This window comes from Corylus avellana, chromosome ca1 (assembly GCF_901000735.1).
Source record: "Corylus avellana chromosome ca1, CavTom2PMs-1.0".
Classification (NCBI taxonomy): Eukaryota; Viridiplantae; Streptophyta; class Magnoliopsida; order Fagales; family Betulaceae; genus Corylus; species Corylus avellana.
Genome location: NC_081541.1, coordinates 45848214 through 45857837, shown reverse-complemented (window position 1 = coordinate 45857837; position 9624 = coordinate 45848214). Strand labels below are relative to the sequence as shown.

The 9624-nt window shown below is 36.3% G+C and overlaps 1 protein-coding gene across 2 annotated transcripts; it reads left to right on the top strand.

Annotated features, from left to right (window-relative positions):
- On the top strand, positions 1 to 7209 carry LOC132178134 (beta-amyrin synthase-like). Of its 2 annotated transcripts, none has more exons than XM_059590590.1 (17): positions 1 to 217; positions 1931 to 2116; positions 2434 to 2523; positions 2662 to 2859; positions 3258 to 3342; positions 3599 to 3765; positions 3870 to 4061; positions 4150 to 4263; positions 4524 to 4643; positions 4774 to 4896; positions 4990 to 5088; positions 5619 to 5675; positions 5820 to 6010; positions 6091 to 6268; positions 6535 to 6615; positions 6704 to 6787; positions 6919 to 7209. In XM_059590590.1, the coding sequence occupies exons 1-17, from the start codon at positions 17 to 19 to the stop codon at positions 7039 to 7041; spliced, it is 2289 nt and encodes a 762-aa protein (XP_059446573.1). In that variant the 5' UTR covers positions 1 to 16; the 3' UTR covers positions 7042 to 7209. The 2 variants fall into 2 exon arrangements, with proteins under 2 accessions (XP_059446573.1, XP_059446578.1); XM_059590595.1 differs by lacking the exon at positions 1 to 217 and adding an exon at positions 1338 to 1436.
- The last annotated feature ends 2415 nt before the right edge of the window (positions 7210 to 9624 follow it).

Genomic DNA, 9624 nt, shown 5'->3' with positions numbered 1-9624 from the left:
CCGATAAAGGAAGAATATGTGGAGGCTTAAGATAGCAGAGGGTGGAAAAGACCCTTATATCTTCAGCACAAACAACTTTGTTGGAAGGCAGATATGGGAGTTTGACCCTCATGCTGGTACCCCACAAGAGAGGGCTCAGGTTGAAGAGGCTCGTCAAAATTTCTACAACAACAGGTTTCACGTGAAACCTAGCAGTGATCTCCTATGGCGAATGCAGGTATTCCCATCTTCTCTCTCTATGATCCTCTACACACAACACAAAAATTATTTTAACTTTTTTTTTTTTTTTTTACGCATTCTAACAAATTTTTTTATTATTTTCTTCGGTTTCTTTTAAATATTATTATTATTATTAGAGGAAACTTCACTAAGCCCTCCTGAACTTCAGGCCGATTTTGCAAACCTCCCTTCAACTTCTAAATCTCTCATTTTGGACCCTTGAACTTCCATTTGCTCTTACTTTGGACCCCTCTGTTAGTTTTCAACGTTAAATTCAAACCGTCTGACTTTTGTAACCATTATACCCCTACTCAGCCCACTTGAAATTTCGAAACCACCCTAGGCCCTTGGGGGTGGTTTCGGCCACCCCCAAAAGCCCCAAACCCATCCCCTTTTTTTTTTTTTGGCTTTTGGAGGTGGCCGGACCACCCCCTTGGCCATGGGAGTGGTTCGACCACCCCCAAATCGGCCATGGGAGCCACCCCGATCTTTCACTTTTTATTTATTTTTTTATTTTTTTTAAAGCATTAAAAAAAAAAAAAAACAATGTTGTAGTTTTGAAATCCAAAATAGTTTTATTTTAACGTGGGATATAATGAGTATAAAAAATTCAAACCATTTAATCTAACGAGTCCAAAGTGAGAGCAAATTCAAGTTCAGAGGTTTAAAATAAGAGATTTGAAAGTTGAGGGGTCTGCAAAATCGGCCGGAAGTTCAAAGGGGCTTAGTGAAATTTTCAATTATTATTATTATTATTATTTTATTGTATATCACTCTTTCTTCTTCCAGCACTATTTGTGACTTTTCCAAAGCTCTCTAGCCAAGGTGGTCTTCCCAGACCTCCAATCAATCTCTTGACCCTCTTCTTTTCCAAATCCAACGCCACCCTGAAGCTCACCAAACTACTCTCCCTCCTCCACCATTTTCACCACCGATCATCATAGTCCCAGGTTTCTGTTCCAGCCGCTGAGCCATGCCTCGAACCCCAACCCCTCCATCACAAAACGCCAATCCCAGAAATAAATCCCTCTGGAAAACCAATTCGAGACATGGGTCCAGAAGATCAAGCCCGGTTTCACCCCCTCCGACGTGGAAGACGCCCTCTGGTCCCAATCTGACCCCGACCCGGACCTCTTCTTCCTTCTTTTTTCTATTCTCGTCTCTTTCTTTTCTTTCAATGTTTGCTCAGCTTCTCTCCTCCGGTACGTACGCAAACGGTATGTTTCGTTTTTAGCTTTGCTCTGTCAAATTTCAAATCCATAGCTGTTTTGGAGTTTACCATGCAACTAATGTGGATAGGATATAAGTTGTAAAGGTAATAGCGATTGTATAATAATCTATCTGTGTTCTGTAAATATTCTAGATTCTTCATAGGAAAATATATTGTTGTACAATATATTGGTCTAATATATTAATCCTTTGTTTTCTTTACCTTATTTTACTTATTATTGTTCTTAATTTTTTATTATTCTTTTCCAAGACATTTCCTTGAACCAAGGCACATCACTAAATCCTCAGTATAACACACAGCTTAGATCTATAAATGTTGTTTTGACTGTTGGTTTAGGAAATGAAATTGCTCTCCCACTTCTGGATACAGAGTAATCTAGCAGCTTTAAAATTAATATGTATCAAGAGATATCTAATGATATTTATGAAATTCTTTACAGCTCTAATATGCTTCTTAATTTCTTTGTTAAAATGATTGCAGTTCCTTAAGGAGAAAAACTTCAAACAAAAAATTCCCCAGGAAAAGGTTGAGGATGGAGAGGAAATCACGCATGAAAAGGCCACAGCTACGTTGAGAAGGGCCGCCCATTTCTTTTCGGCCTTGCAAGCCAGTGATGGCCATTGGCCTGCTGAATTTGGTGGTGTATTGTTTTTCCTTCCCCCTTTGGTGAGACTCATAATTATTATCAATTATTTTTTTTTATCAGTGTCATCATTGTGATCGTCACATAATCAAACAGATACTGTTTGGGGATATTTACGTAAAAAAGTACACATCAAGGAATCTTTTGTGGTACCAGGAAATCATCAACAACATAACAGCTTTTTCTAATGATATTTAACACTTAAAAATATTCTAAGATTGACCATATTATGAACAATACCATTGGATCTATGACGACATGCCTGCAATATTTGACTTGTTTTGGTTTTCATCTTTGATGCAACTGCTAATTGTATTCTTTTTATCCCGAAAAAATGCAGGTAATGTGTTTGTACATTACAGGACATCTTAATATTGTGTTCCCTGCTGAGCATCAAAAGGAAATCCTTCGACACATATACTATCATCAGGTGTATATTCTTGGAAGCTTTACATGTTAATTATGCAAACAAGATTAGATTTTCTGCTGAATTACTTGTTTCCTTTCCTTTTTTGTGTGTTTAAACTCTCATATTTAACAAGTGTGCTGTAAATTTTGCATATTGTAGAATGAAGACGGTGGTTGGGGATTACACATAGAGGGCCACAGCATCATGTTTTCCACAGTACTCAGCTACATTTGTATGCGTATGCTCGGGGAAGGACCTGATGGTGGTCAGGACAATGCTTGTGCAAGAGCGCGGAAGTGGATCCTTGATCATGGTGGTGTAACACACATACCTTCTTGGGGAAAGACCTGGCTTTCAGTATGTTAAATCGACACTTATTCCAAAAGTTTAAGCTAATAGGAATATATAAATTTAACTATTTAATCAAATATTTTAACACCCTCTCTCACGTGTGGGCTCAAACTCCTTTTTATTATGTGATGCCTAACACTTTAAATATTTAATTTAAACGAGTCAGGTTCTAATTCATTACCTCTAGCTCTCATACTATGTTAAATTACCACGTATTCCAAAAGTTTAATCTAGTGAGAATGTATAAATTTAATAAATTTCATAAATCTGGTCATATTGCTTTCATGTCCAGTTAGGAAATCATTATATATATATATATATATATATATATATATATATATTCACTATGCATGATGATTGTTTGCTGATAATCAACTCTAGTATGCATTTTCCCTTTGTCATAGATACTTGGTGTGTTCGAGTGGATTGGAACTAACCCAATGCCTCCGGAATTTTGGATCCTTCCTTCATTTCTTCCCATGCACCCCGGTTTGTACATGTCTTCTTACTACTTCATTGTACTTCCTGAAAATGCCACTGTACTTTAAATCTTTATTGCATAATGGAATGTTTTTAAAATAATTTAGTCCAATGTTGAAAATTAGATACAGTGTTTAATTGAAACATGGTTAGCACTTAGCACTTCTATTTGAAGCCTTTGTTACTAGAGAGGTTTTAGTTTCTTCTCTTTGATAATTAAATTTGCTACATATTGCTTATCAATTATCATTTCCCTAAAATGCAGCTAAAATGTGGTGCAACTGTCGCTTGGTGTACATGCCCATGTCATACTTGTATGGGAAAAGGTTTGTTGGCCCAATCACACCACTCATTCTTCAATTGAGGGAGGAACTCTACACTCAACCTTACAATGAAGTTAATTGGAAGAAAGTGCGCCATCTATGTGCAAAGGTGAGCTCACCTTAATCGTCTCTTCCTTGTTGATACTTGCTCATTGCTACATATGTTTTTCAATATTCTCCCAATGCTTTGATTGTGAAAAACTATTGTTATAGGAGGATCTCTACTGCCGCCACCATTTGATACAAGATCTGCTCTGGGATAGTCTATACATATTCACTGAGCCTCTTCTCACTCGTTGGCCCTTTAACAAGCTGGTCAGAGAGAAGGCTCTTCAAGTAACATTGAAGCACATTCATTATGAAGATGAGAAGAGTCGATACATCGGCATTGGATGCGTGCAAAAGGTAATGTTATCATACAATAAAGGGAAGCAATGAAGAGCATCTATTTGGGCTATATATCAATACTTCTAAATCCATTTGCATTGAACAGGTGCTATGTATGCTTGCTTGTTGGGCTGAAGATCCAGATGGGGATTATTTCAAGAAGCATATCGCTAGGATCCCAGATTTCATATGGGTCGCTGAAGATGGAATCAAGATGCAGGTCAATACGCATATTTTGCACAAACATTTGCAAAACCTTTTGTCTATTCGTGGAACATTTGAGTTGCACTTTATATTGAACTATGCATGAAGAGATTTCCTAAAATAAATTTCTTTCTAGGATAGGTTTTGTAAATATAACTATTCAAACTTGAGTATAAACCCCAAGCTCTTGTTTTTAAGCTTCAAGTCTATAAGTCCTTAATCTTTGCAAGAAAAAGGAAGGGATTGCTGGCTCTTATATATGCCATTTGTATTCAGGCTTTTGGAAGTCAACTGTGGGATGCTGGTTTTGCTATCCAAGCTTTACTTGCTAGTAATCTCACTGATGAAATTGGACCCACACTTGCGAGGGGCCACGACTTCCTAAAGAAATCTCAGGTTTGATTTTCAATTCTAAAAGCATCTCTTCACCATAATCATCAAATCTGCCTTTTTGCTTAAAAAAAATAAAAACTATCCAGTGTTCATTCAAACTAGTTATTTCATTTTTCCCTTAAAAATTGTAAAGGTCAAGGACAATCCTTCAAGAGACTTTAAAAGCATGTACCGTCACATTTCTAAAGGATCATGGACTTTGTCTGATCAAGATCAGGGATGGCAAGTTTCTGATTGCACTGCAGAAGCTTTAAAGGTAATTAACTTTGTTTAAATGTGTCAATGGGGTAAAGTGTTACACCTTTTTCCCTAATTAATGTGTTCCTCACCAAATTCTTTTCTATTTCAGTGTTGCATGCTTTTATCCATGATGCCACCAGAAATTGTTGGTGAGAAAATGGAACCCGAGCGATTTTATGATTCTGTAAATTTCATACTTTCTCTACAGGTGAGGATTAACTTTCATTATTGTTAATTTATCAGTCATCCCAAAAGGTTAAGTTGATGGGAAATGGTTGATTTTAATTATTTAAATAATATTCTAACACTTTTCACGTGTGTAGGCTCAAACTACTCTTTAATAAGCGAATAAGGGAAAATGTTGATTTTAATGATTTAAGTAATATTTTAATAATCCGTCACACGTGGGCTCAAACTACCCTTTAGTAAGTGATGCCCAACACGTAGAGAATTTAGAACCTTGACTTTGATACCATTTTAAATCACCAGTTATTCCAAAAGCTTAAATTAATATGAAATTATTGATTTTAATAATTTATTCAATATTCTAACAACTAGCATTGTATTTTGAAGTACAAATATTTGGAAACTATCGGGATGAATAGGAAACCTAGGCTTCATTAGGTTTTTCTAAGGATCTAAAACTTTCTTGAAGTTTCATTTATCTAGTGCAATGCTTATTTCTTAAATATTTCATTGCATTCATATCATTAAGCTCTATTGTATGGTTTAATGCAGAGTAAGAATGGCGGTATGGCTGTCTGGGAACCAGCTGGAGCCCAAAAATGGTTGGAAGTAAGTACCTTAACATATTGAAGTGGCCTTTTTGAAATATGCTTATAGGAATACTTCAAAACTATCTAGTGCTTCTAAATTCACCATTTTGATCGTATATTAATGGACATTTTCTCTCTTTTTTATATTTATTTTTATCATTAGCTGCTTAATCCCACAGAATTCTTCTCTGACATTGTCGTTGAGCATGAGTACGTTGAGTGCACCGCATCAGCAATCCAAGCTTTAGTTTTGTTTAAGAAGTTATACCCTGGGCACAGGAAGGAAGAGATCGAAGATTTCATAAAAAGTGCTGTGCCATTCATTCAAGACATGCAAATGCCTGATGGTTCATGGTATGTTCCACTGGTTTCTTAGATATTTTTTCTGACATTTGTCTGTTTTTATACTATCGCATGATTAAGCATTTGCACAGGTATGGAAATTGGGGAATTTGCTTCATATACGGTACATGGTTTGGACTTGGAGGATTGGCTGCAGCTGGCAAGACTTGCAGCAATTGTCCAGCTATGCGAAGAGCTGTTGATTTTCTACTCAGAGCACAAAGAGATGATGGTGGTTGGGGAGAGAGCTATCTCTCATGCCCAACCAAGGTAATGTTTTAACACGTATAAATGCTAAAAGCCTCTTGATTCTTATTTGCTTTTCATCTTTATTTCCGAACATCATTAAGTTTTTCATTATCTTTTACCCTCAACATCATTGATAACAATTTAAGAACCTTTAATAACATGCACTGTGTTGTTTCACAAAGTTTTTGGATCAATTTGTCAAAGAAAAGTCCTTATTGTTTTGGCTTTCTAAGATTTGGCAGATGCTAGATAATAAAACTATGAACTCTTTGTGCTTGATTATATAGGAATATGTACCTCTTGAAGGAAACCGATCAAATTTGGTACAAACTGCATGGGCAATGATGGGTCTCATTCATGCTGGACAGGTAAGACTCCATGGTTTATATTATACTGTCATTATTGTCCTATGCTTTGATCCTGCATATTCTGATGTTAAAATTGTATCTGCAATAGGCTGAAAGAGACCCAACGCCTCTTCATCGTGCAGCAAAGCTGATAATTAATTCTCAACTGGAAGATGGCGATTTTCCTCAACAGGTACCTCTCTTTAAAACATGCATTTAATTCAGAAAGAATAGGGAGCAAAGAAAAATAACCCAACTTTGAAGTTTATTATGCTTGAATTTTACCGCCAAAGCTTTCTAACCATTCATCACTCTTTCATACAGGAAATCCTTGGAGTCTACTTGAGGAATTGCATGATACACTATGGAACATACAGAGAAACTTTCCCATTGTGGGCTCTTGCAGAATACTGCAAGCGTGTCCCATTGCCATCCAGAAAAATTTGATTAATTAGTGAACTATATAGCTCAACCCCTACACATAAGAGGCTCCAATAAGAAAGCCAATTGTTAATTTTCTTAAGGAATATAATACAATGTTGTACACTGAGACTAATATGTAAGAAATTCCCTAATTATATTAAAGTGTATCCCATATGCCACATATGTTTGACCCTTATGTCTTCACCACAAACAATTTTGCTGGGAGGCAGGCATGGGAGCTTGACCCTCAGGATGGTACCCAGGGGCGGAGGGAGGGAGGGTTGAGAGGGGTCAAATGCCCCCCCCTCCCCCCTCACCTCCCAAAAAATTCCCTTACTACTGAAAGAATTTCTTTGGATATCCTGATTGCCCACTCTGCCACTCATCAGGGGGCAAATATTTTTAGAAAGGCTGAGATTCACGCCTCACGAGTATCTACCATTGTTTCTTGTGTTTTGGTATTTAGGTTGAAGACGACTGCTACGAGTGTTTTATTTTTGACAAAAACGCACAACTTTGTATTATAAAACGATCGTTTGACTAAAGTAGAACGTTGCGCTTAACAACTTTTGTTTGAACGCTCTCCTGGGCCCCCGTCCCGCTCCTTTATGGCCGTGTGAAAAAAAAAAAAAAAAAGGAAGAAAAGAAAAGAAAAAAAAAAAATGACGGTTTAAAACTCTAAAGCCTGTTTGGGATTGCGGTGAAAAATAGAGCTTTTCGATATAGAGCTTTTGTCTATGAGCTTTTGTTTAAAGTGCTTCTACTGAAAAGTTATTACATGTTTGGTAACTGCATGTCTTAAGTGCTTTTTTATTTTTTAGTGATGTTTGGTAACAAAACAAAAAAAGTGCTTTTAGTTGTAAAAATGACAATAAAGGACATATAATTTTTTTTCTTTCTATTTTATAGCAACCTTTTTATATAAAAATGATTAATGTTAACTTTTTTTAAAAAAATTATTTTGTAAAAAAAAAATGATACCAATATCAAGAAAAGAAAGCTAAGCTAAAAAATTTGCTTAGCTTTGCAAATTTTTCCCATTCATCATTGTCTTGGTGGCCGTTTGATTGTAAATTTTGTACAAAAAAGAAGAAATCTTTGAGATGCTGCAACAAGTTACAAGAAGAGCATTAAAAGAATCAAATTTTAAATATTTTATTCCAATAACCATAAATTTTAATCTATTATATATATATATAACAATTTAATATATATAACAATTTAAATCTTTCCCCTACACTTCAAAAGCTGAGGCACATCACCCTATTGAAGCCTGGAGGAAATCGTTCCTAACTTCTAATTATACGGTGAGAAAAAAATCCAATTCCAATGAGATTGAAGAAGGATAATTTAATTTACCAAAAACAAATAATAAATAAAAGAAGAAGAATTTAGATAAGGTGAAAAAAAAACACTAGTCATTTAAGATATGCAGAGAAGTTTGTTGTGCTCGAGACGCCCAAGCACACTCATTCTCTCTGCCCAAGACGCCCAAGCTATCACTCTTTCTTTCTCTTTGCCCAAGACACACAAGACTAGCAGCAGACCAGCTATCACTCGTTCTCTCTGCCCAAAGACCATCTCTTTGCCCAAGACCAGCTATCACACGCACAAGTTCTCTCTATTTTGTTATTTATCTTCTTCCATTCTATTCTCTCTATTTCTTCTACTTCTCTTCTTTGTAGGTTTCTCTCTTATATTTTTTCTTTACTTTTGTGTTCAGTAAGATATGTCAATATTTTTGTTTTATTGTAAAAAAAGAGATGGAAAGAAGCAAAATCAAACGAAGCTCTAAACTCACTGGCGATGGGATCAACAACTTCTGCTTGGGTCTCTCTCCCTATAGCGGCTCTGTAGTGGGTTCAAAAGTGATCCTTTCCTCAGTACGCGTACTGGGGGAAGGTTTCCCCCTCAACGTGGGGGAAACTCGGCCAAGGTTTCACCCACGCTGTATTCTTTCTAATATTTTCGTCTCTTCTCTGTGATCTTCGTCCATGTTTTTCTCTCTATTTTTTCTAAGTCTCTTTTCTGCACGTCTCTCTGTGTGGACTGCTTATTTTCATTTTGATTTGTTTTTCTCACCTGCAACGGCATCAACAATTTCTGCCGGATCTTCCTTGCTCTGGAGTAGCCTCCAACTGCAGCAACGAGAAGGACAAATCGAAGAGGTTGGAAAGAGATGGGTATGGTTGCCATTTGTTGAAATTGGTATGGGTATTTTTGTTAGTTCATATATTTCATTAATGAAAACTGCGGCGCGCCTTTCTCTCCAGAAGTCCGTTTGAGCATAAGCCTCATTTTCTAGCTTCGGCCCAAACGTGGTGTTCAGCGTTTGGGACCTCAGAAGTGCTTTCACAATATTTTACCAAACAACCATTTTTTTCCTGAAACGAACTTTTGAGGTCTCAGAAGCGCGTTTTGGGTCTGCAACCGCAGACCCAAACATGCTCTAAGGAAGTCCATATGTAAAAGCTATGTTTTGCATCATCTAATAGAAGGTATACACATCAGTTAGTTACATTTAATAGAATAAGAATAAAAACAATTTATTTTTTTCTTTCTCTCCTACTTTCTTTTCTTCTTTAGTTCATCTTCACCAAAAATTTT